At 59.3% G+C, this 25,708-nt stretch overlaps 1 protein-coding gene across 10 annotated transcripts in view; it reads left to right on the top strand.

The window, feature by feature from the left end:
- The window catches only part of PLEKHG3 (pleckstrin homology and RhoGEF domain containing G3), a 40,662-nt gene extending 17,618 nt beyond the window's left edge, over positions 1 to 23,044 (top strand). The window contains exons 1-19 of one of the 10 annotated variants that reach the window (XM_036309806.1): positions 399 to 580; positions 5,600 to 6,004; positions 7,053 to 7,150; positions 8,759 to 8,828; positions 9,140 to 9,186; positions 9,294 to 9,444; positions 9,530 to 9,661; positions 9,884 to 10,066; positions 10,271 to 10,363; positions 10,549 to 10,635; positions 10,884 to 10,917; positions 11,266 to 11,364; positions 13,782 to 13,871; positions 14,316 to 14,354; positions 14,785 to 14,816; positions 15,370 to 15,735; positions 16,226 to 16,339; positions 18,230 to 19,673; positions 21,756 to 23,044. In XM_036309806.1, coding sequence (XP_036165699.1) covers positions 5,639 to 6,004; positions 7,053 to 7,150; positions 8,759 to 8,828; positions 9,140 to 9,186; positions 9,294 to 9,444; positions 9,530 to 9,661; positions 9,884 to 10,066; positions 10,271 to 10,363; positions 10,549 to 10,635; positions 10,884 to 10,917; positions 11,266 to 11,364; positions 13,782 to 13,871; positions 14,316 to 14,354; positions 14,785 to 14,816; positions 15,370 to 15,735; positions 16,226 to 16,339; positions 18,230 to 19,673; positions 21,756 to 22,459 — 4,149 coding nt within the window. In that variant the 5' untranslated portion in view covers positions 399 to 580; positions 5,600 to 5,638 and the 3' untranslated portion in view covers positions 22,460 to 23,044. The other 9 variants (XM_036309816.1, XM_036309797.1, XM_036309826.1 and 6 more) reach the window with 9 other exon arrangements.
- Positions 23,045 to 25,708: the final 2,664 nt, after the last annotated feature.

A 25,708-nucleotide genomic window follows, 5' to 3' on the forward strand; every position in this document is an offset into this window, starting at 1 on the left:
CAGCGGAGGTCTCTGTGGAGGCTCATATTGCTTCTGCCCTGGAAATGGTGTTTGGAAAAGGTGTGACTTTTCTCTCCTGGTTCCTTCTGGCACCTTCTCTGAGGAGATCCTGACAGTGGAGTGGGGGGTGGTCCTGGGAGGTCAGAGGCTGGCTGGCTGCCTGGGCTGGGAGGAGCTTTAGAATGTCGTGGAAGACACAAGGCAGCTGGCAGTCCCGGAGGAAGGACTTGGCCCGTGTGACCTCCTTCCCTTTCCCCCACTTTGGCCCGGGGACTTTGGAGCGGTTGCCTTTTGGGGGAGCCCCCTTGCTCCTTTCCTGCCTCCAGAGCGGGCGTGGTGTGTTCTGCTTCTACTTCTTGGGTGTGGGGTGAGAGGATGACATCAGCTTCCTCCGCACCTGGACCCAGCCTCCCTGATCGGGAGTGTGTTCTGGGGCGCCTCCAGAGCGCCGGCCTGCTCGGAGGGTTCACCAGCAGGCGCCCCTTCTTCCCTCTCCTGCCTTCTCAGCCCACTGGCGGGGAGACAGGGCCAGCAGGGAGTGTTGCTGAGTCCTGGGAATTAAGCAGAGGTTCTCTGGAAGGTGGGTGCCCCTGTGAGACCATTTTTTTTTCTGAAGTTGGCTGGGGGGAGCTGTGTCCTGTTGCTTCAGTGACAAGAGCCCTAAGGACAGAACATGGGGGGAGGGCTGTTGTGGGTTTTGGGTGATGTCATTTTCGGGGTGTGGGTCGGATGCGGGGCATGGCGCCCAGGCGCAGTGGGGAGGAGGATGGGCACTTGCACTTGCAGCTGCGTGGGAATCCTGGGGGCCTGCCTGCTGCCTGCCTCCTGGCTGGGGATGTTCAGGGAAGATCGTCTGGAGGCAGATGACCTTACAGGTGTAGCTTATATTTAGATTTAGAGAAAGTTTAAACAAACGGGAAAAAAACACAAACCAGATCTCCCGTCCTCTCTTGCCCCCAGGCTCTTGACGGTGTATGTCTGAGCAGCTCCTTGGGCCCTTGCGAAGGAAAGATCTGCCCATCGGAGTGGCTCCGTTGGCTGAGCATTGTCTTGGGCACCAAAAGGTTGCAGGTTCGATTCCTGGTCAGGGCACCCAAAGAGAAAGGTCTTTTGTGACCTTGTCAGAGAGGGCGTCACAGGCCTGGTGTTTGAAATATCAGTTTTCTAGAAGACTGATTTGCTGATTGATGACTGAGTGGATTGAATCATGTTGAGAGATGGCAGCGGTCACGGCTGGGAAACAGGTGGAGGAATTGGGGACCTGGTGCCATGGGATGCAGTGGCCGCGGGCATCTGGCTGCCGCCTGCCTGTCGCCTCCTCTCGGCTCCCACTTCTCCAGCAGACAGGGTCTTCAAGATGAGTTGGAAGACCTGAGTTCTAATCTTGGCTTTGGGGTGAATCTTACAATATGAGGTGATGCTCAGTGAAGAAGGAGAAAAGGTTGGCTCTGCCCAGGGGCATGTGGGCAGCTACTCTCTGTGAGTCTGAAGGACACACAGGGCTGGTTGGGAACAGGCATTTAGGACCAGATTGCACTCAAATTGAGTGTGATGTTGTAAGGTCCCAAGACCCCCGGTGAGTCCGATGGAGGGGGCGACGACCCCAAGTCAAATGCAGAGACCGAAGCTTGATGCAAAAGAGTGGTCTGTCTTTACACAACCCGATCCCAGGAGGAGATAAGATAGCTATGCTATGACCAGACCAGACCACCAGAGCTTACGGGAAAGGTCAGTTAAAACACAGGAGGAGGGGGGTTTTCTCTTTGATCTTACATTAACCAGGGCTTACTGGAAAAGTTAGTTAAGAGGGGGAAGGGAGGTTTCAGCGGCCTTACAATGTCTCTTTCAGGTCACTATCAAGTGGTGTCTACTCTCAGTCCGCACCGGACTGTGCCTTGTTTGCTCTCATTTCCCCCTTCACTCTTCATCTCTCCCTTGCTGCGTCTCTACATTCTTTTCCAGCCCTCCTACGCAGGAGAGAGAGCCCTGTGATCCTGGGTCTCCTGGTCACTACCCAGCTTTCCTCATCACCCAAGGCATTCACCGTCTGACCTCATGACCGTGTGCGTTTTCCCTTCACTGTGACCTGCCATCCTCTGCCTTGGAATCTGTAGCTTATTATGTTGTTCTAACAGGAGGGTAAATGGTCACAGAGTAGCAGGTCTAGGAATAGCCATAAGGAATCTTAACACTCAGCCTTTTACCTCCATGGGGCCTTTGTGGGGTAAATGAACATCAGGTTAAAAGACTCCGTGGTTTATGCTGAGGTAAAGCCATGGCGCCCAGGGCTGTGACTCATCCTTGCTTGTGGTCCTGGCTGGTATGAAATCCATTAGGGAGACAGGAGAGCATGAACACTGGAGCTGAGTTCAAATCCAGGCTCTACCACATGCTACTTCTGTGGCCTCAGTTTCTGCATCTGTAAAATGGGGATAATAGCTGTATCTACCTCTAGAGTTTTTACGAGATGTCATTGGCTTGTTAGGTCTATAGCGCTTAGAACGTTTTAGCTGTTAGGCTTGGTTTTAGTCCCAGAGGATTTGGGCAGGGGCATTACTTTGAAAATGTGAGCTGGGCTTGCAAGCAGATGGCTATGTTTAATCAAAGAAAGTTGCTTCAAGTAGGAAGGGCACTTTAGTTTCCGAGCTCCAAGTGTGCATGGGGTACCGAAAGGGTGTCCTCAGAAGGCATCCTTTAGAGATAAATGTCCCTGAGAGCGTGTGGGGGCGGGGGGGGGGGGGGGAGCGTTAGTGGGGATTGGACCTGGCCAGCTGTGAAATCCATTTGGGACTTGGGCCTTTTTCCATTTAGCATCCCCCTAGGGGCTGACTGACCCCAGGTCTGATCTGGGAAAGGTCTTAGGCCATAAGTCCCTGCCCCATGGTTTCAGCTGGGACTGATGGGGGAGGGGGGAAGGTGGGGTGTGCAGGCCTGTGCATTCTGCAGTGTGCTTTGAGGACAGCAGAGGCCCGCAGGGCTGGGGGTTAGGGCTGGGGCGGAGCATGGGTCTTCCTCTTTGTGCTGAGATAACATGGTATTGCCCTGCGGCTGGTTCTGTAGAAAGGCCTGGCTGGTTCATTCTGAAGGCTCTTTGAAGAGGGAGGAAGAGGCAGCCGTGCTGCATTCCCAAGGGGCTTTCCTCCTGATGCTCAATTCCACCCGGGTGATCCTGTTAATTAACCTTTTGTTGCGCCTGAAGGGAGGGAGGATGCAGGGTTCGCCCGAGTGCTGCCACCCGTCCTCATCTGCAGAACGGGAGGCTCACATGGAGCAAAACACCCCAGCTGAGGCGCAGGGACAGAGCCCTGTTTGAGGGTCCATGCTCCTTGCTGAGCTGGCGTGGATGACAGGTAGGTCTCGATGCTCCTGACGTAGCTCAGTAGACACAGTTTGTTCATCATCATTTGCCAGATCGCCCTTAAGGCCCCCGCCCTTAGGTCACTTACAGTCTAGGATTAAGGTCTGAAGCTGCTCACAGCCCCATGCAGTGAGTGGTAGAGTAGGTCTAACTCTGGGTGCTGAAGGATTATGCAGGAGGTGCCCCAGGCTTGCCTTCTGGGAAGGTTTCTAGGGGCCCCAGGCTTGCCTTCTGGGGAGGTTTCTAGGGGCCCCAGGCTTGCCTTCTGGGGAGGTTTCTAGGGGCAGGCGGTGGTGGCTTCTGATCGGAACCTGAGGGTTGGATCTAAGTGAAGTGGTTGGGTTCAGTATATCATGGGAGGATGGGGAGGAAATAATGTCCAAGCATAGAGAACATTTACAAAAGCCGGAGCCTGGGGTGTTGGCGTAGGTTGGGGCAGAGGCACAGAAAACCAGGGGGCAAAATCATAGTTATCGGAGTGATGGCAACTTCTAGATCCTTCTCCTCATAGCTGTGGTCTGTGATCTGGTAGCTTCTGAGACCTAGAACTGGGGGCGGAAGGCTGTGGGCCAGTGGAGGTGGGAGGGATGCTCTGGAACCGTTTCCTGTGTACTTTCTGGGAAGGAGTGTGAGTGAGCGCTGGTCCTCTGGGGTGGAGGTGGAGTGTCTGTCCTTCTCCAAGGCCACGGCCCCTCCCCTGATTCGCTGCTTCGGGCAGGCCTACCTGTGAGTCTGCCACCATCTGCTCAGGGAATAAAGTCCACCCGAGGCTGTGTTTGCCTCATCTGGGAGCAGCTTCCTGCTTGCTGTGCTGCCCTGGCTGAGCTGAGGTGAGCTGGGCCCGGGGAGCGTGGGAGACTCACCGGTGGCTCAGCCCTGGGGAATTTCCTGTCCCTGGGAGCCAGGGTGAGTCAGGGGCTTGTACCAGGTTCTGGGCCTGGGGTCAGGGGTCATGTGGGCTCAGCCTTTGTGCCATCTCCTCTGCCTTCTCTGTCAGTATCTGGAAGTTTCCAGGTTCATGGTGTAGCCACTGGTGCCCCAAGATTTTGGAACCTTGGGGAGACTGTTCCCCTCGGGCGTGCCTGGTCCTCTTAGATTTTAAGAGCCAAGTCTTTGCCTGCCTTTGTCCAGTGACCCCAGCACAGGCCCTGACAGGTGGGCACTTGGGAAGTGCTCTTAGACAGCCAGCATTAGCATCACTGTTTTGACAGTTTATGGAGCCCTTGCCCTGTGCCAGGTGGTCAGAGCCTGGAGGACACAACACTTGGGCAGATGGTGAGGAGCCGAGGGCTGAGAGGCCAGGTGCTTGGGATTCCCTCAGAGGGCACCCCGCCGTGGCTCTGGCCGAGGTGTCCTCTCTGCTCTTCTGGGGCCTCGGGTTTCCGAGCCCTTATTGTCCGGGTGTGGCCCACCTGTCTTCCACCCTGGAAAGGTGGAGGTGGAGCTGTTGGAGTCGGGAGGGAATGTTATGGGGCATCCCTACCAGTGGTTCTCAACCACTTAATACAGTTTAAGCCCTTTAATACAGTTCCTCATGTGGTGACCCAACCATAAAATTATTTTCGTTGCTACTTCATAACTGTAATGTTGCTACTGTTATGAGTCATAATGTAAATATCTGATATGCAGGATGGTCTTAGGCAACCCCTGTGAAAGTGTTGTTCGACCGCCAAAGGGGTCGCGACCCACAGGTTGAGAAACCGCTGCTAGAGATGCTCATAGGGTCTGGGGGAAGGGACTTCCTGGGGATTCCAAGTTGCTGTTTGTTTGTTTTTTTTAATGTTTTTATTTCAGAGAGGAAGGGAGAGAGAGAGATAGAAACATCAATGATGAGAGGAAATCATTGATCGACTGCCTCCTGCACACCCCCTATTGGGGATCAAGCCCGCAACCTGGGCATGTGCCCTTGACCGGAATCGAACCCAGGGCCCTTCAGTCCGCAGGCCGACACTCTATCTGGCTAGGGCTAGTTGCTGTTTTTAAAATTGTGGTAAAACTGTTCTTAAAATAAAATAGTATTTGCATTTTAACCACTTTTATTAAGTGGCCTTAAGTCCATTCATATTGTTGTGTCCATCACCACCAGTCCACCCGCGGGACTTTTTATTATCTTGCAAAACTGAAACTCTGTATCCAACAAACAACAACTACCCCAGCCGCCCCCTCCCTCCCTGGCAGCCCCCCTGCTGCTTTCTGTTTCTGTGAGGACTCAGAGTTTGACACTTTGTCTGCCCTGCCCAGAATCTCCCCGGAGTGCCCTCGCCAGGCAGCGATGCCAGGATGCCCGTCTCTACCTCCCTCCACCAGGAGAGCAGCCAGGAGCGGCCCGTGAGCCTGACCTCCACCGCGAGCCTGACCTCCACCGCGTCCTCGTCGGGCTCCTCCCGGGACAGCCGAGGCACCATGGAGGAGCCCAGCGGCCCTGAGGCCTTAACCAAGAACGGGGCAGGTTCCCCGCGTGGCAGGCACGCCCCCAACAGCAACAACAACTCCAGCACCCGGCCTAACAAGAAGGGACCCCTGTCCCCATTCAACAGCCGGGCAGCCGCGGCGCCTGCGCACAAGCTCAGCTACTTGGGCCGGGTGGTGCGGGAAATCGTGGAAACGGAGCGCATGTACGTGCAGGACCTGCGCAGCATCGTGGAGGTAAGGAGCGGGGGGCGCCGGCCTCCTCTCGGGCTGGCCTTGCAGCCCAGCTCTGGCGCATAAACCTGCGGCCACCCGGAAGGACAGTTCTCCCCGACTCGTTTATCCTGGAGGTCTGCCTCCCCGGGACAGGTGGGGAAGCCGATCCTCTCCGCCCTGACGGCTGAGGCTCACACTGCCATGTGACGGGGTCAGCCACTTGCTCCGCCAGCAGAACTCACTGTGGGTCCCCAGGGAGTAGACACCCTTGACGAGGAGGGAAGGGACTCTGGTGCTCCATGGAGACAGACCCCGCCTGTCTGCTCCTGGATCCCTGTTTGCTCTGTTGTTCCCTAGCTGTGGGGTCTCAGGCACTGGGGTAGGGTAGCCCCTGAGGTTCCTCATTGGTAAAATGAAGATCCATGCACCTGTGCAGGTGAAGTGTGCACACTGTGCCTCACACAGGAGGAGGTGGCTGCCGCTGCGGAAGCCGCCTGCGGAGGGAGGAGTATTGGTTTCGCACGGCTGCTGTAACAAATTACCACAGACCCAGCGACTTAGGACGCAGCCATTTCTTCTGTCTCTCTCTGAGCAGGAGGCCAGAAGTTAGAACCCAGATGTTGGTGGGGTGGTTCCTTCTGGCGGCTCTGAGGGGCTGCCTTCCAGGCCTCCTCCTGCTCCTGGTGGTTGCTGGCCTTCCTCCTGTGCCGTGGCCTGTGGCTGCATTACCGCCATCTCTGCCTCGTCTTCACGTTGCCTTCTTCTCCGCCTCTGTGGTTCTCTCCTATAAGGACACCGGTCATTGGACTTAGGACCCACTCTAAATCCAGAGCGATGTCGTCTTGAGATCCTTAACTAGTCGCATCTACAAAAACGCTGTTTCCAAATAAGTTCATGTTCTGAAGTTCCATGTGGATATTAATTTTTGGGTGCAACTATCCAACCCAGTCTAGTAGGTGATGCCTGTGAACTCGCGCTATAGCTGTAAAACGAGGCATGGAAGTGAGGTGTGGCTGGGGGCACAGGCTTGTGCGGGAGGGGCTGGGTTCTGATGCCTCTCTCCCTGCAGGACTACCTCTTGAAGATCATCGACACCCCCGGGCTGCTGCAGCCAGAACAAGTCAGCGCCCTCTTTGGGAACATAGAAAGCATCTATGCACTGAACAGGTATGAGTGGGTCCGACGTACACCCGGTCCTGCCTGTGAGGCCTGTTTCGGGGCCTAGAAAGGAGTCCTGGGTGTTCTGGGCGGTGGCGTGTGGGCCCAGGGCCTGATCTCTGAGGATGGGAGGGACGGTCCGTCCCTATACAGAAGTATAGCTGCTCCCTGCAGGGAGAGGACCTGTGGGACCATGTGTCCTGGGCCCTTGTGCTTGCTGGGTTCAGCCTGGGCCACGCCCCCTCAGGGGACTGCTAGACCCTTGCCCTGATACGCTCCCCTCTAGCTCTCTGTGGCCCCTTTGTCCCTCTCATTTTTGTCTCCCACTTGCGCATCTCTTAGTTTCTTCTCCATCTTCTTACCCCATGGGAAGTCCGGGCTCCCTGGAGGTGATCTGACCCTTTGCAGGGGTGGGGGACGTCCGGCCCGTGGTCCATATAAGGCTCGAGAAATCATTTGGTCTGGCCCTGCCAAGGCATTAGGGGTGAGCTAATTAAATGTTTGACCAAGTATAGTAGGATAATTTTATTTATTTTAATATATTTTTATTGATTTCCGAGGGGAAGGGAGAGGGAGAGAGAGAGAGAGAAACATCAGTGATGAGAGAGAATCATTGATCGGCTGCCTCCTGCATGCCCTACTGGGGATGGAGCCCACAACCCGGGCATGTGCCCTTGACCAGAATCAAACCCGGAACCCTTCAGTCTGAAGACCCACACTCCATCCACTGAGCCACACCGGATAGGGCATAGCAGGCTAATTTTAAAGTTGATAAATTTGTATGACCCACAAATGATGTTATAAATATCCAAATGGTCCTGGGCAGAAGAAAGGTTCCCCACCCCTGCTTTAGGGGAATGCATAGGTCAGGCAAGATGTGGTGGGGGAGGCCGAACAAGGCCTGGTGAGGGCTGCTTCAGGGCAGAGGGGCTCCTTGAGGATCCAGAGTGTGCTGCCTGGGCCCACAGATGCCCCAGGGAAGGGCACTGGTCAGGAGGCGCAGAGCTGGCGGGTCAGTGTTGGCAGTTCAGCAGGCACCTTGCCCCAGGCCCTTTAAGATGGGCAGGGAGACTTCCTGCTGTGCCAGCCGGAGAAGTCTGGGAGGGAGACCGAGGCCGGATTGTGGGGGGTTGGGAAGAGGGGAGATCCCAGGGGGAAGCGGCAGGGGGAGCACCCTCTCTAGGGTTTCCTATAGAACAAGGGGTGCTGGGGTCTCACCCTGTTCTCTCCTTTTGAGCCGGGGGCCTCGGTTCTTTTACGCCCCCCCCCCCCCCCCCCCCCCCCCCCCCGCTCTTCTTTCTCCTTTAATCTCTGCTTTTGTGTATTTGACTCCTCCTGCCTGCAGAGGAGCCGTGTCCTCTCCCGAGGTGGGTACTGTTGTCCCTTCTTCCTCTTGCCGAGCATGTGGGTGTCCCTTGCTCCCCACCTCTGCAGTGTTGCTGGGTGCTTTCTTGTTGCTGCCCTGGGCAGGGCTCACTTCGAGGGCAGAAGTCCTCACTCCGGCATGGCTCCGGCTGGCTGTGTATCTGGGCAGGAGGTTGGGGAGGGGCATGGTGTGTTGGTGGACGTGGAGGCTGCGAGTGGTCCGGGATCTGATGACTACTCTCCCCCACCCAGCCAGCTCCTCAGAGACCTGGACAACTGCAATAGCGACCCTGTGGCTGTGGCCAGCTGCTTTGTGGAAAGGGTGAGAAGGGCTGGCTGCTTGCCTCTTGTCCTCTTCCATGGGGGCTCAGTGGGACAGCGATGCCTGCCTTCTTGGGTGCCCCTCTCTAGGGGAAGTGCCAGGTGTCCTGTCTGGAATGGGGAGGGTGTTCTTGGGTGGAGCCAAGGGTTGCTGGGTGGGTGGCATCTCCCAGACAGATGGGTACAAAGATGGGCCTGCAGAGGCTCCGGGAAAGGGCACAGGGAGCAGGGGAGCAGGGCATGTGTTGGGCACACCTGGTTTACAGTCCAATGGGGGTTTCCCTGAAGTCACTCTTTCTGGTTTCTCCATAGAGTCAAGAGTTTGATATCTACACCCAGTACTGCAACAACTACCCCAAGTGAGTCATTGGGGTGGGGAGGGGTGGCTGACCCCTTTGGTGAGTCTGGGGCACCCCACCTCCCATCCAGGCCTTCCCAGGTGGTGACCGCCCCTTCCCCACTCCAGCTCAGTGGCCGCCCTGACCGAGTGCATGCGGGACAAGCAGCAGGCCAAGTTCTTCCGGGACCGGCAGGCGCTGCTGCAGCACTCGCTGCCCTTGGGCTCCTACCTGCTGAAGCCCGTCCAGCGCATCCTCAAGTACCACCTGCTGCTCCAGGTAACCCAGGCCCTGAGGACCGGGCGGCTGGGGGAGGGGCAGGACCCTTGAGTGTGGGCTGCCTAAGCCCCTGTGTCCCGCGCAGGAAATTGCCAAACATTTTGATGAAGAAGAGGACGGCTTCGAGGTGGTGGAGGACGCCATTGACACCATGACCTGCGTGGCCTGGTACATCAACGATATGAAGAGGAGGCACGAGCACGCGGTCCGGCTCCAGGTGCTCCGGGCTGGTGACTGCAGGGACATGCAAGGGTGGTCGGGGGTGGGGGGGCGTGGGGCCGCCCTGCTGGGGTGAGCTGAGGGGTGGCGTCCGTGTGGGGCAGGCTCCTCTAGGGGACCCAGCACTGGTTGGGTTTTCAGGAGCTCCTTGGAGTCCCAGGGGGTCCCCAGGAAGGTCATGAGAAGCCTGACCCTTTGGGTGGGGGCTTCTGGGCTGCAGGAGATTCAGTCGCTGCTCATCAACTGGAAGGGGCCCGACCTGACCATCTATGGGGAGCTGGTCCTGGAGGGCACATTCCGCCTGCACCGCGTGCGGAACGAGAAGACCTTCTTCCTCTTCGACAAAGCGCTGCTCATCACCAAGAAGCGGGGCGACCACTTTGTCTACAAGGGTCACATCCCGGTAACCAGGCTGCCTCCACCTCCTCTGTCTGTCCCCTTTCCTCCTCACCGTCTTCACCCTCTTCATCGGCCCCCAGTCAGTGTGGGCGCAGCTCCATCCTTCTGCGATTACCCTCCCTCCCCAGCGGATCTCGAGGGACGAGGGCCCCCGGTCAGCTCCCCTTTCCCCTCCCTCGTTCTTGACTGCCCTCCCCCTCCTACCTAGTGCTCCTCCCTGATGCTGATCGAAAGCACCAGAGACTCCCTGTGCTTTACCGTCACCCACTACAAGCACAGCAAGCAGCAGTACAGCATCCAGGTGAGGGGTGGGCTGGGGGGCGGGCTGGGGCAGGCCCGCCTCCTCTGCTTGCTTAGCTGCAGGGGTCATTGTGGGCATCTCTCAGGCCCGAGCAGAGGCCCTCTTTCCACCTCGGCTGGAGCACGCCCATGTCGTGTGCCTTTGGCCCATGGTGACCCCTGGCTCCCTCTCTTGCCTCCGCCCAGGCCAAAACCGTGCAGGAGAAGCGGAACTGGACGCACCACATCAAGAGGCTCATCCTGGAGAACCACCACACCACCATCCCCCAGAAGGTGCGCTCCTGGGGTGCCCACCCCAGCTCCTGAGAGGGTGCGGGGAGCGGGTGTCCTTCAGAGCCAGCTGCGGGTTCATAAAGGCCCACCCTCTGGACATTGGCATCACTGAACAGCGGGGGTTAGTTCAGCAGATGCCTGGGGCCTCACAGAGCACTGTGGGGGGTCCTCGCTCACCAGTGGGGGGGTGTGCGTCAGGGGATGCACGGCACCTGGCAGGGTCCTAACCAGGTGGGTTTCTCCTCCAGGCCAAGGAAGCGATCTTGGAAATGGACTCCTATTGTGAGTGACCCTTTCTGCTGCTCTGCCCCAAATGGCACACCTTTCTCGGTCAGGCTGCGTCCCGGGGAAGCTTGGCCTGACTCTGAGATTCCAGGGGCCAGGGAGGACCGGGCGGCTCCCTTTGTCAGGGCCTGGGGGTCTCCTGTGAGCCAAAGCACACGGCACTGCTGACGGGCGGACTCCGTGCCGATGCCCCGGGTGGAAGTGGATGGAAGATGCAAGAGGGGGAGCTTTGGAGGCTTTTGGCCCCTGGAGTTAGGGTGGCAGCAGAGGGGTGGTCGGGTACGGTCAGCGTCAAGGCCAAGGCTGAGAGTGTCCCAGAGGCCTGATTGTCTCTCCTGGGTGCAGATCCCAACCGGTACCGCTACAGCCCAGAGCGCCTGAAGAAGGCCTGGTCCTCCCAGGATGAGGTGTCCACCCATGTGCGTCAGGCCCGCCGGCAGTCTGGTAAGGGGAGGGCTGTGTGGGCAGAGGCATCTTCCTGGGACCGTTTGCAGCAGCATTTGGGGCTGGCTCTCACCGCCAGAAATCCTGGGAAGGGCGTGTGTGTGTGTGTGTGTGTGTGTGTGTAGGGGTGTAGGTGTGTGTGTGTAGGTGTGTGTGTGTGTAGGTGTAGGGGTGTGTGTGTGTGTGTGTGTGTGTGTAGGTGTAGGTGTAGGTGTGTAGGGGTGTGTGTGTAGGTGTAGATCCTCTCCCTGTGCTGCCTCCACCGGGCACCTTTGGGCAGCCCACCTTTTCCAAGGCCCTAGGCATGCTGTTCACTCAGGCCTTGGCAGCCTTCTCGGCTCCCCTGCGATGGAAACCTCCCCTTCACCGCACCTGGGAGTCGGCCAGGAGTAACGGGCACATCACGGATGGCCCCGGCCCAGCCGCAGAACAGAGCAGAGGCAGGGCATGGGGAAAGCAAGGCAGACTTCAAGTGGCATCAAATCCAGACGGGAAATATTTGCTTTGGGTCTCGGGGGAAAGTTCCATTTCCCTCTCCCGGGTTTTCCATGACGGGGCTCGCTGCTGTGTACTTGAGTTTCTGGAGTGAATCGTCTACTGAGAAAGAGAAGACCTTGCTGTTATCCTTAGCTCGCCTGGTGTTTTCCACATGTTTCCACTCGCCCTTCCGTTTGAGGCCGAGGGACCGATCGGCTTCAGTCGGTACTGCCAAACTTACTCGCGTGGTGAGAGAGCCCTGGGGGGAGAGACTCGGGTGTGACTGGCGTGGATCTTCGCGGTGCATTGGGCTTCGATTGGCCATGGCCCGCGAGCTCTCTGAATAACTGTGGATTGATGCGTGAACCGCGTGATCTCAGGAAGCTGTTGTGGTTTCATTTTGTTTGCTCCCAGTGGACCTTGAACCCTAGGCGAACCTGTCATGGTTGCAGAATTTGACGGTGCCGTATGTCCGTATGTTGAAAGCCCCACATCGGCCGTGTTAACTTCGTCAGTCTCTGGCCCTCTCTGTGTCCTCACCTTCCTTCTGTCATCCTCTTCCTGTCGCTCTGGCATTCCCCTGTGACCTGCCACAGCTCTGTATTGGGAGCTCTGGCACACGGGCGTGTTTGGTGAGTGACGGTGGAGGTGGTGGTGGCAGTAGTAAGTCCACCTGTCGCATCCGCACGGCAGCTATCAAGACAGCAGGAAATGAGCCATTTTAGAGCCTGAGTTTCCACGTGGCTGAGAGTTTCGCTTGGAAACTCGAGAAGAGCTGGGTATTGTTTGTGTGCTTGTTTTGGGCTTTAGCTTTGACCAATATCAGAGAGAGGCATCTTTCTAAAAACATGCTTCATACTCCGGAGCCTTTAAAATAGAGGATGCTGGCCAGAGTTGAACTTCTCCCTTTCTGAAGTTGTGCAATGGCATCACTGTGGTGTGTGGACTGCTAGATTCTCCAGGGCCCCCGGGGGTGGGAGGGGGGAGAGGTCGTGGTTGCCATAGAGACAGCCTCTGTTGTGTCCATCTTTACACTGACGAGTGTTTGCTCTGATCTGTCTTGGTGTGCTTGCCTGCAGTATTCCTTCCCCTTCAGTCTGTTCGAAATCAGTCTGTTGAACTTGAGAGGAGGAGTGTGTGAAGCAGGCCAGGCAGTAGCTGAGGAGGGAGGACGGGAGGGCCTGCTCTTGGCCAGCCGTTCTGCCTGCCGCTGGGCCCTTTCTGCTTCCTCCTTCGAGGGAGCTGAGATGGGCAGGTAAATAACATTGATGGATAAGTCAGGTGCTACTGTCATTTTTGGTCACTTATTAAATACTAGAGGCCCAGTGCATGAATTCGTGCATGGGTAGGATCCCTCTTCTGGCCGCCGATCGGGGGCCATCTTGCCCATTCCCAATCAGGGCCGATTGGGGCCAGCCGGCTGGAGGAGGGGCCGCAGGAGGTTGGCCAGTCGCAGGAGTCTGGCTATAGGAGCACACTGACCTCCCGGCCAGCCGGGGGGGCGGGGGGAGGAGGGACAGCAGGAGTTTGGCCAGCCATAGGAGGTTGGCTGTGGGAGCAGGTATCATAGTGACCAGTCAACGGTCGTTTGATCGACCAGTCATAATGGTCGCTTAGGCTTTTATATAGATAGATTCTTGATTATAAGCTCTAAAATGAAGAAGTTGAGTGTTTGATGAAAACAGTTGGATGTTGACGGCTATTGTGCAGATGGTGTGTGCACCTGCGCACACACACCTCTCAGTAGACTTTCCTTCTGGTTGCAAGTTTACTGTGGGCCTCTCATGCAATGCCAGCTGGGCAAGGACAGTGTGGGCTCTGGCCAAGGCTCTCTCGGGAGGTCCCTTGTGCCTGCCTGTCTCAGGTCTGTCCCCAGAAAGGCTGGAGTACAAGCTGGTGCCCCACCAGCCTAATGCCTGTGTTTTGTATCCTGTCCCCAGAGCCCGGTCAGCCCCTGCACAGCCGGGCAACACTCCCCAGCCAGCCGCGAGGCTTCATGGTGCCAGGCCTCATGGGCCGTAGAAAGTCGGGTGCGACCTCTGCTTTCCAGTGGGTGCTAGGAGAGGGCTTGGCCTGGGCTGCAGCTAAGGTGCTGACGTGCTCATTGCGGGGAAGGTGGGGCTTGAGTGGAGCCATGGGCCTCCAGAGATCTGGCTGGAGATACGCCTCGTTGGTCTGAAGGGGCGGTGTGGGGCTGTGGCTCCTTGGGTCAGCTGTGCTAATTCAGGGGGTTGGGGCAGTGCTGCTCTTGGGGGCTGGCGGTCATGGCAGAGGTCCCAGGGCTGATGGGAGTGGCTCTGCCTCCCCGAGGGACAGGTGTGAAGCCGCCTCCTTTAGGCCCTAGGGCTGGGGGTTGGGGGTAAGCCTGAGTGGACTTTGAGCTGGTGATGGGCTGGTGGCGCTGTGGCTTGGGAGCAGGGCCAGGCACAGCTGTTTCCAGGCTGCGCTGACTGCCCATTCGCTTTCCTCTGCAGAGCCAACCAAACACCTGCTCCGGCAACTCAGCGAGAAAGGTGAGTGTGAGGGGTGAGCAGCCATTCAGGTGAGCTGTAGGGTAGGGGCAGGAAGGGACGTCGGTAACCGTCTGGGTGGGGGTGTTGAGGACAGTTTAGAGGGGACTCTGTCTCTGTTCCTCCCTGGAAGTGGGCCTTTTGCCAGTTGCCCTCTATGGAGGGGGGTTGAGCCCCCCCCCCCGCCCCCATTCCTTTCACTGTCCTCGGGTAACAGCAGGAGCAAGTGACTCTCACAGACCTGCACTGCTGTGCACCCCACCCCACCCCTGCTCTTGTTCTGTCAGTCATTCCTTTGGAAGGTGAGGGTTTGGGGAATAGGAGCCCCAGAGAGGTCTGCTCGGCCTCTGGCCCTATAAAGAGGCTCTTTCTCCTGTCCACCCATCCCCTCTCCCTCCCCTCGCCATGTGCTGGGACTCTGTGGTGGTGGCAGCAACCAGAGCGGCCAGAGCAGCAGGAATGAAGGTAAGGCTGTGGGCAGAGGGGCCTGGCTAGGTCGAGAGGGGTGGGACTGCCCAGGTCAGCCCCTGGCCCCTTCAGCTCTCATCGTCTCCGTTCATTTGACAAATACCTACCAAGCACCTCCTATGTACCAGGCTCTGTCATGAGGGCCACAGAGATGAATGAGCCATGGCCCGTGCCCCAGGGACCCTTCTGTACCCTTTCCTGGAGAGCCACCCTGGTGGTGGCCTGCCCAGCCTGGATCCTCTCTCATTCTTTCCTCTCTCCGGGGCAGGCAGGCCTCTCTGGGGCTTTGAGTCCCTAACCAGGCCCCATTCCTGGCTTTCCCAGGTCCCAGCTTCCTACCATGAGAAACCTGCCCCCTCCTCTTCCCCACCCCATCTGATCACCCCCACCCCTACCCCCCGCTCCCCCTCTGGTCCTCTCTGGGCTCCAGTGGAGACCAGGGGTTGGTATCTAGATGTGGATTTATGTATAAAGCCTCCTCACCCCCAGCCACCAGTAGGAGGAGGAGTGTTGCCCAGGGCTGGTCACGAGGAGTCTTTGCTCTGAACAGCATGCGGGCAGCGCTGGCACTCTCCTGGACTGTGGGCAGCCCTCCCGTACTCGGGGCCTGCAGCCGGAGCCTGAAGGGGCTGCCCGGGAGGAGCAGGAGGAGGAGGAGGAGGTGGTGGAGGAGGACGAGGAGGAGCAGCAGGCGTTTCAGGTCACTCTGGAGGACCTGGCAGGGCATGAAGGCAGCAAGAAGGGGTCTGGGCCAGAGCCCCCAGGCTCAGAGGAAGAGGAGGAGGAGGAGGAGGAGGAGGAGGAGGAGAGCCTGGCAGTGGCGGAGCAGGTAGCCGACTTTGCCAGCTCCCTGCTGGCCGCCCTCCACTGCTGGCACTATCGGGCCAACGCTTTACTTTTCTCCCGGGGTGCTATGGTGAGGTGTCTCTTTGATCTCCCCTCCTCCTTGCATGTTCCCTGGCATGTGCAAGCCCATGCCCATCCTAGAGTCCCCTGCCCTGCCCTCTCCACCCCTCTGTCCTTCCTTTACTTCTGCCCTCAGCACTTCTTAACCCCTCACTCACTGTCACACCCTGGTGAGCCCCTGGCATGCACTGTTCCAGTCCTGGGCGTGGACTAGCATACCACCCAACGCGCGCATGACTAACGGGGTGGGGGGGGGGGAGGGGGGGGGGGAGGGAGGAAGGCAACACACAGCAGGGCTGGAAGGGTCGGGAGGGTGGGGCTTTTCTGAGGCCGCATGCCTGGCAGGGACCAGTTCACGTTGACTGTGGAGTGGCTCCGGTCCAGGGCTGGCTCTCAGCAAAGCCCAGCCCCCTAGGCTCAGGAGGTGCTGCCTGAGTTGGGATGCAGAAGGGACCGGCTCCCAATTGTCCCGGGACCTGACGGCTGCCCTCTTGCTGCAGGGGAAGGGGCGCAGGGAGTCTGAAGGCCCCAAGAGCTGCAGGCGGCCCAGCGGCCGGTCTCCCACCTGTGCCGAGAAGCGCATGAGCTTCGAGTCCATTTCTTCCCTGCCTGAGGTGAGGGGCCGGCAGGCGGGAGGGGGGTAGTGCAGAGGTGTCTGCAGGCGGGGCTTCCAGGCATGGGCTCTCCCATAGGGCCCATGGGGACAGGACTCCCGCCCCTTCAGGAAACCTGTCTGGTCTGTGGGTGCCTGGTTTGGTGAGCAGACTGCCCTTTTCCATGAATCAGAAAAGGTGCCTGTGCCTTTGGGCAGATGTGATCCCTTGCCCAGAGGGGCACAGTCAGCAGAAGTGACCAAATTTTAGATCCCCTTGGCCAGGCCTCCTTGTGTAGGGCATACGGCCCTGTCCCTGCCAGGGGTCCAGACACTTAAATCATACCTGTGCCCACCTGGGCGACAGGGTAGCATATTGACGTCCACTCGGTACTTCCTACATGTCTGATGTTTATTTCCTCTGTCTGTCCCCTGCAACAGCTAAGAAAGGTTGGGTGATGTGCCTGGCGTGGAGGGGCACGCTGAGACCAGACGGGGGTCTGTGACTCAGAAGCCCACGCTCTGTTTCCCACCACCCCATGCTGTCTGGGGTTGTCTAGAACGGAGTCCTTTGCTTCCCCTAAGTTATAAAGATTTGTTCATGAGGCCTAGACCCCGGGGTGGGCCTCACCTGGATGACACTGGATGAGAGCCTAGAGTGGTGCTATGCAATGATAATACGATGCTAGCCACACATCATTTTATTTTTTTAAAATATGTTTTTATTGATTTTAGGGGGGGGGGGGCGAGAGAGAGAGAGAAACATCAATTGGCTGCCTCCCGTACAGACCCTGACCAGGGACTGAACCTGCAACCCGGGCACGTGCCCAGACTGGGAATTGAACTGGCAACTTTTTGGTGCACAGGACAATGCTCAACAATGGAGCCACACCGGCCAGGGCCGCGTGTAATTTTAAATGGTCCGGTAATCACATTAAAAAGTCATTTAACTGCCTTGGCTGGGTTGCTCAGTTGTGTCCCCCCCCCCCCCCCCCAAAATCAATTTTAAAAAATCATTTAATCCAGCATGTCCCAACTACTGTCATTTCAATATGTAATCAATATAAAAAGCCATTGAGATGCTTTGTTTTTTTTGTATGAGGTGTTGGCAGTCTGGAGTGTATTTTACCTTTACAGCTGTTTTCAGTTTGGATTGGCCCCGTTTCAGGTGCTTGAAGGCACGTGGGGCTGGTGGCTGTTCTCGCTGGACAGTGCAGGCCTAGGTCTCGGGTTCTGCTCTGCAGATTCTGGACTGGATCAGTTCCTCAGACTATAGAGTGTTTTCTCTTAACTTCTCCCTACAGACCTCTCTGGAAAGCTGCCTGTTCTGGCCAGTTTTGTGGTTCAGATGACCTACAGGTTTATCAAATTTGCTTCCTTCCTTGCCCATCTGCCGGGCATATGCAGAGTCATCCACAGGAGCCATGTTCCCGTCTCGCCCTCTGGCAGGATTTCAGCATGTGGTCCTGTTGCGCCCCCCCCCCCCCCCCCTACCCTGGACCCTGAGCCGCACGGGAGGCCCTGGCCCCTCAGGGAAGTAGGCGTGGCCTCTCGTGTTGCTCAGGCCTGGGGTTTGCACCCAGGACAACTCCCGTTGGGGAGCGCCAGGGCTCAGGGAGCTGCTCCATTGGGCAGGGCGTGCTGGCCTGTGTGTGCCCCTCCGGCCCCTGTAGCTCCCAGACAGGCTGCTCAGGCTCACCGCTCTCCCCGTCTGCGCTCTGAGACTTTTCCTTGGCTTTGAGGACATGGGCCCAGCACCCCAGCTGCAGGGTCACCAAGGAACAGCCCCGCGTGCCTCTCCCTCAGACCTGTTGCCCCTTCAGCCCTAAACCCGCAGCCCCTGTCACTCGGCGTTGAGCAGTCGCGCTGTCCCTCATCCCCCGTCTCATGTGAGCTCTCTGTGCTGTCCCAGGTTGAGCCGGACCCCGAGCCTGGGGCAGAGCTGGAGGTGTTTGCTGCCGAGGAGGGTCCCAGCGCCGAGGAGATGCCCTCGGACACAGAGTCTCCGGAAGTCCTGGATGCCCATCAGGAGCCGCTGGGGCGGGGCCACCCGAGCGACATGGTGGACTTCGCGGTGGCCGAGAGCACCGAGGACATGAAGGCCTTGAGCAGCGAGGAGGAGGAGGAGGAGGAGGTAGAGGAAGAGGAGGAAGAGGAGGAGGAGGAAGAGGAGGAGGAGGAGGAAACGGGGGCTGCCCAGGAGCCCGAGAGCCTCCTGCCGCCCTCTGTGCTGGACCAGGCCAGTGTCATTGCCGAGCGGTTCGTCAGCAGCTTCTCCCGGCGGAGCAGCCTGGCCCTGGAGGACGGCAAGTCCACTGGCTTCGCGACCCCGAGGCTGACCAGCCGGAGCAGCAGTGTGCTCAGCCTGGAGGGCAGCGAGAAGGGCCTGGCCCGCTGTGGCAGCACCACGGACGCCCTCAGCGCTCAGCTCCCCCCCGAAGTGGACCTCAGTGTAGGGGTGGCCACAGACAGTGGCCCTTCTGTCAATGGGACGGAGCCCCCAGGCCCGGGCTGCTCGGCGGAGACCGACAGGTCCTCCTGCAAGAAGAAGGAATCCATGCTCTCCACCCGGGACCGGCTGCTGCTGGACAAAATTAAGAGCTACTACGAGAACGCAGAGCACCACGACGCGGGCTTCAGCGTCCGGCGCCGGGAGAGCCTCTCCTACATCCCCAAGGGCCTGGTGAGAAACTCCGTCTCCAGGTTCAACAACCTTCCCAAGCAGGACCCGGAGCCGGTGGCCCCATTGGGGCACAAGAGACAGGCGGGCTCCAGGCCGGCTTCCTGGGCCCTGTTTGACCTCCCAGGACCCGGCCAGGCGGGTGCCGGTGCTGGGGACCCAGCTCCTATCACAGACGCTGAGTTCCGCCCGTCTTCGGAAATCCTGAAGATCTGGGAGGGGATGGAGTCTTCCGGGGTGAGTCCTCGGAAGGGGCCGGGCCAAGGCCAGGCCAACGGCTTTGACCTGCATGAGCCGCTCTTCATCCTGGAGGAGCACGAGCTGGGAGCCATCACCGAAGAGTCGGTCGCTGCCTCCCCGGAGAGCGCCTCCCCTACCGGGCGGCCCAGCCCAGCCCACCTGGCCCGGGAGCTGAAGGAGCTGGTGAAGGAGCTGAGCAGTGGCTCCCAGGGAGAGCTGGCGGCCCCGCTGCACCCCTGCATAGTGCAGCTCTCCCACATGATGGACGGCCACATGAGCGAGAAGGTCAAGAACAAGGTCTACCAGCTGGCCCGCCAGTACAGCCTCCGCATCAAGAGCAAAATGGGGACGGCCAGGCCGCCACTGCCGTGGGAAGACGCAGCACCCACCGTTCCCCACCTGCAGGAGGAGGCTGGAGGGCCCTCGGGTGGCAAAGGTATGAGGGCGTTGGAGGTGGGCCCCTCCTACAAGTTTGGGGCAGAAGAACCTTCTAGGAGCCACTTGGCTTTTGGGAGAAAGTGACCCCTAAAGGACCTCTGCCAAAGAGAGGGCTGGACCTCACACTGAGGGCCGGGGGGAGCTCTGGCACCTGGTCTAACGCCCCGAGGGCTGTGTGCTACCCTGGTGGAGCCCTTCCTCTGCCCCCCAGCCCTTCCACTGCCTCCCCAGCCCTTCCTCTGCCCCCCAGCCCTTCATCTGCCCCCCAGCCCTTCCACTGCCTCCCCAGCCCTTCCTCTGCCCCCCAGCCCTTCCACTGCCTCCCCAGCCCTTCCACTGCCTCCCCAGCCCTTCCTCTGCACCCCCAGCCCTTCCTCTGCACCCCCAGCCCTTCCTCTGCCCCCCAGCCCTTCCACTGCCTCCCCAGCCCTTCCACTGCCTCCCCAGCCCTTCCACTGCCTCCCCAGCCCTTCCTCTGCCCCCCAGCCCTTCATCTGCCCCCCAGCCCTTCCACTGCCTCCCCAGCCCTTCCTCTGCACCCCCAGCCCTTCCTCTGCACCCCCAGCCCTTCCTCTGCCCTCCCCAGCCCTTCCTCTGCCCCCCAGCCCTTCCACTGCCTCCCTAGCCCTTCCTCTGCCCCCCAGCCCTTCCACTGCCTCCCCAGCCCTTCCTCTGCCCCCCAGCCCTTCCACTGCCTCCCCAGCCCTTCCACTGCCTCCCCAGCCCTTCCTCTGCACCCCCAGCCCTTCCTCTGCACCCCAGCCCTTCCTCTGCACCCCCAGCCCTTCCTCTGCACCCTCAGCCCTTCCTCTGCCCCCCAGCCCTTCATCTGCCCCCCAGCCCTTCCTCTGCACCCCCAGCCCTTCCTCTGCCCCCCAGCCCTTCCACTGCCTCCCCAGCCCTTCCTCTGCCCCCCAGCCCTTCCACTACCTCCCCAACCCTTCCTCTGCACCCCCAGCCCTTCCTCTGCCCCCCAGCCCTTCCACTGCCTCCCCACCCCTTCCACTGCCTCCCCACCCCTTCCACTGCCTCCCCAGCCCTTCCTCTGCACCCTCAGCCCTTCCTCTGCACCCCCAGCCCTTCCTCTGCACCCTCAGCCCTTCCTCTGCACCCTCGGCCCTTCCTCTGCACCCTCGGCCCTTCCTCTGCACCCTCGGCCCTTCCACTGCTTCCCCAGCCCTTCCTCTGCACCCCCAGCTCTTCCTCTGCACCCTCAGCCCTTCCTCTGCCTCCCCAGCCCTTCCTCTGCCCCCCAGCCCTTCCACTGCCTCCCCAGCCCTTCCTCTGCCCCCCAGCCCTTCCACTCCCTCCCCAACCCTTCATCTGCACCCCCAGCCCTTCCTCTGCCCCCCCTGCCCTTCATCTGCCTCCCCAGCCCTTCCTCTGCCCCCCAGCCCTTCCTCTGCCCCCCAGCCCTTCATCTGCCCCCCAGCCCTTCCACTGCCTCCCCAGCCCTTCCTCTGCCCCCCAGCCCTTCCACTACCTCCCCAGCCCTTCCTCTACCCCCTCAGCCCTTCTTCAGCCCCCAGCCCTTCCTCTGCACCCTCAGCCCTTCCTCTGTACCCCCTGCCCTTCCTCTGCCCCCCAGCCCTTCCACTACCTCCCCAACCCTTCCTCTGCACCCCCAGCCCTTCCTCTGCCCCCCAGCCCTTCCACTGCCTCCCCAGCCCTTCCTCTGCCCCCCAGCCCTTCCACTACCTCCCCAGCCCTTCCTCTGCACCCCCAGCCCTTCCTCTACCCCCCAGCCCTCCCCCAGCCCTCCCTCTGCCCTCCCTAGCCCTCCCGTGGAGCAGGGCCTCTGGAGGAAATATGGCCGTGCCCCTCTCAGCGCCCCCTTTTTCCAGGAGAGCAGGAGCTCTCATCTTTCTTCCTTTGACTCTTGATCCTTGCCCACTGCCTTTTCTTTATTCTTCCTATTTCCCTTTGATAAAGGGGCCGCGCATGGTCAATGAGATTTCTCTTCCATCATCACACCCAAACCCCGCCAACCAGCCTTGCCCAGAGTGTGCTGAGGGCAGTCCAGAGGCCGCCCTTCCCGCCCCCTCCGCCCAGCGGTTCAGGCACCTCTCTCTCCTCACAGGCAGGCGAAGGCCGGTGTTGTCCCTCGACCAGGAGCAGCTGCTGGCCCAGGAGCACCGCCTGTCCCGGCCTGGCTCTGCCGGGGAGACGTCGCCGCGGTGCTCCTCCTTCAGCCCCCCGGCGGCCACCTCGAGGACCACTTCCCCGGGGGCCCGGCCCTCCAGCCGCAGCCCCCTCAGCCCCTTGGACACTGAGACTTTCAACTGGCCCGACGTCCGCGAGCTCTGCTCCAAGTACGCCTCCCAGGACGAGGCGGCCCAGGCCCAGGGTGGCCGGCCCCGAGGCCTCCCTGTCAGCCGGAGCTGCTCGGTGCCCAACATGGTGGAGCCGCCGCCGGCGGGCAGGCTGGGCCGCTGCCGCAGCCTGAGGGCCAGGAGGGGCCGGGGGGGCCCCGCAGCCGCCCAGCCCCAGCCTCCCGGGGGGCTGCCCAGCAGCTGGCCGCACGGAGAGGAGGACCTGCACGTCACCGCGGATGTCGCCCTGGAGAACAACCGGAGGGTGATCGTCTTGGAGAAGGGGCCCCTGCCTGGCCCCGCTGCGGGACCCGGCTCACCAGCAGCCGTGCGGGCGCAGGGCCAGGATCTGCAGGCGTCTGCAGAGAACTGGCCGAAGGAAGAGGATCCCGGGGACCCAGTGGACCCGAGCCAGCAAGGCCGAGTGAGAAACCTGAGGGAGAGATTCCAGGCCTTGAACTCTATAGGTTGACTCTTGAGTTGGGGAGAGAGGAGCTGGGGGATGGCTCCTTCCAGGAGACTCGCCCCGGGCCTCCCGAAAGGCCGGCCGGCCGGGAAGACTGCGCTGGCGCACTCAGCCAGTGCCTTCACCTGCGGTGACCGCCCTGCACTGCCCGGCCTCACAGTGGTCTTCCCCCAGGCCCGTGTGGCCACTTCCCTTGTAGCCTCTTCCCTTGTATATAGTTCTTCTCTGATAAGAAGCCAAATATTTAAGCTCCCCTCTTCCCGGGAGAGCATGCCCCGCTCAGGCCTCCAGTGTGGGCTGGCCACGGCTAGACGGAGGAGATGGGCGCAGGTGGCGGGAGAGGCTCTGCTCTTGGGCTGTGCCTTTCCTTGGCATCCAGGCCGGAATGAGGCCCATAATTTATTGCTTTCCGTTCTGTGGTGTGTCTGTGTGAGTGCGTGTTTTCTCCGCTGTTGGTTCCCCTCCCACGAAGAATGGAACGGAATCAGTTCAGGTACTTTTGTGGGTTGTCTTGCTGACCCTGTGGATGTCGCTAATGTATACACATTTCATTATCTGCCAATGGTGCAATAACCACTGCTGACCAACCGACCTGTGTGGCCTCTTTCCTGGGCCTGCTGGGGTGGGAGAGTTGATCTGGCGGGGGTGTCTTAGGGGAGGCGGGCGTGGGGGTGACTTACTGGGCCTGGCTGGGGTGGGAGAGTTGATCTGGCGGGGGTGTCTTAGGGGAGGCGGGCGTGGGGGTGACTTCCTGGGCCTGGCTGGGGTGGGAGAGTTGATCTGGTGGGGGTGTCTTAGGGGAGGTGGGAAGTGGGGGTGACTTACTGGGCCTGGCTGGGGTGGGAGAGTTGATCTGGCGGGGGTGTCTTAGGGGAGGCAGGCGTGGGGGTTGTAGCTTTACGTTCACTCATCCACTGTCCGTGCTCACGAAGCACAGGGACCAGGTCCCCATGGGGGCGGTTGGGGCAGCGGGATGTGTGGGAAGGGCCTGTTCTCGGCCGCTCTGCTCCCACAGACTTCTCTGTCCAGCCCCAGCTTGGCAACCTGTCTTGGGGGCAGGGGCCTCATGCCAGCCTTGAGCTCTTTTCCTCAAGGACCAAAGCTGGACTAAAGGAAGTAAGGGCGGGGTGGGGGGAGTGTTGTGGGGGAGGGTGGTGAACGGGACATTTTTCTAGTGGGCAGTTTTCCACTGTCTGGTGCCCTTTACCCTCTCTCCCCCTCATTCCCAGGAGACATCCTAGGAGGCGGGGATTCTGAACCCGGAGCCTAGAAATGTCTCCAGGCGGCTTGGAACACTGGGTGAGGAGTGCAGGTGCATGTTTATGGGCTGCATCCTTAGTCTTCATCTCTCCTCAAAGTGTCTGATTCAGAAGGGCTAAGAATGCCTCCCTCTTTCTAGTTGGGTTTTCTGCCCTTGGTCCATGGTGGACCTGCCTTGTTCTGCCCTGTTCCTTCTGTCTGGGGCCTGGGAGTGTCCCAACTAACCAGTTTTTCGAGATACGAGCCGTCTCGGCCGACTTTTTGCTTTGAGTTGCGAGCTAAAATTCGGGTTACGAGCCAGCTTCAGATACCCCACCGCTAGTTGGCGCAGCAAACGTCACAGTGAACGCCACATCAGCCCAGCATCACATGTCTCACTCGTTCACTTTAAGATTTGACATACGAGTAATTTGAGTTACGAGCTCTGTCACGGAACGAATTAAACTCGTAAGTCAAGGCCCCACTGTAGGGGGTTGCGGGGCCCAGGTGGTAGAACTGTCCTGAGGGTCCCCACAGGTCTGCTGGTTCAGGGCCTCACGAGTCGTCTGCCTTCGGGGGACAGACTCAATCTACAGGTGGATGCTCAGAGTCTGCTGAGGCTGGCAGAGCCGACGGGCCAGAGATGCCCATGTTCTTCCCGCTGCCGTGTTCTGCGGCCACTTCCTGCCACTGAGGAGAGGGCCGGCTTCTCCCAGGCAAGCCTTGGGTCATGACATTGAGTAGCCACAAACCTAACGGAGCGAGAGCCAGGGGACCCGGGTATTGGTCCTAGCCCTGCCGTTCGCCTAGCCGGGCCACCTCAACTCTTGCTTTTCCCTCATCTGTAAACGAAGGAGGTGGATGATTCGCTGCTTCTCAAACTCCCTGCCTCAGACGCTTCAGCGGGTGGGGCCTGGGAAGTTGTAGTGAGTACTTTCCCCGGGAGATTCTCACACAAGCATCTGGATGCGTCTGGGAACCTTGGGCCAGCTCAGTGGTTCTCCCCGGCTGCCCATTAGAATCATCAGTGGAGTCTTTTGAAAAAATGGCTATGCCTGCATGTAGGGAGCGGCTATAGGGTTAAGCCTCGGACTGACCTGTTGGCAAAGCCACAAACAAGTCCCAGCTTAGAGGGCACAGCTCTCTCAGCATAATTAGGCTTGACCTATGACTCTCCCTAGATCCTATCTGGGTAGCTAATGGGCTGTGGGAGGTGCAGCAAGTGTTGCCAAAACAAGTGAAACTCACAAGGACACTGTAACTGTGGTGACCACTACCTTGTTTACCTCTGGCTATAAAATAAAGGCTCAGCTTGCTGTCTGGCTCTCTGTGGCCTCAGCCAGGCACAGGAGGTCCACCTAGACCCCGCTTATTCTCTTGTCTGTCTTTTTTCTTTTCTTTTTTTAAAATATATATTTTATTGATTTTTTACAGAGAGGAAGGGAGAGGGATAGAGAGTTAGAAACATCGATGAGAGAGAGACATCGATCAGCTGCCTCCTGCGCACCCCCTACTGGGGATGTGCCCGCAACCAAGGTACATGCCCTTGACCGGAATCGAACCTGGGACCCTTAAGTCCGCAGGCCGACGCTCTATCCACTGATCCAAACCGGTTAGGGCTTGTCTGTCTTTTCTAAATACTTTGCTGCCCCCCCTTCAGGCTCACCGAACCCTTGGCTGTGCTGGCACGGCACACCTACATTCCACCCCCGCCCGGGGCAGAAGAGGCCTGGCGATTCTGGCGATTCTGATGTCCAGCCAGGACCTCTGTCCTGAGCTCTGGGGAAAGGCCTACAGCAGGCCCTTAGATGGTTGGATGCATGGCCAACTGAGCTTGAATCAGGGTCCCGGGTGAGGCAGGACGTGGGTGCAGGTAGAGTTGGCCCGTAAGACTCAGAGACAAGCCAGAGAGTCTGGCTTGGAAACGGCTCCCTCCTTCCTTGCTTGCTCAACCAGCCTTCCTTGGCCCAGGGCAAAGGGAGGCAAGGCTTGTCAAATATGAAATGGAGAGAAATG

Source organism: Myotis myotis, unplaced genomic scaffold, assembly GCF_014108235.1.
Source record: "Myotis myotis isolate mMyoMyo1 unplaced genomic scaffold, mMyoMyo1.p scaffold_m19_p_1, whole genome shotgun sequence".
In the NCBI taxonomy this organism is placed as follows: Eukaryota; Metazoa; Chordata; class Mammalia; order Chiroptera; family Vespertilionidae; genus Myotis; species Myotis myotis.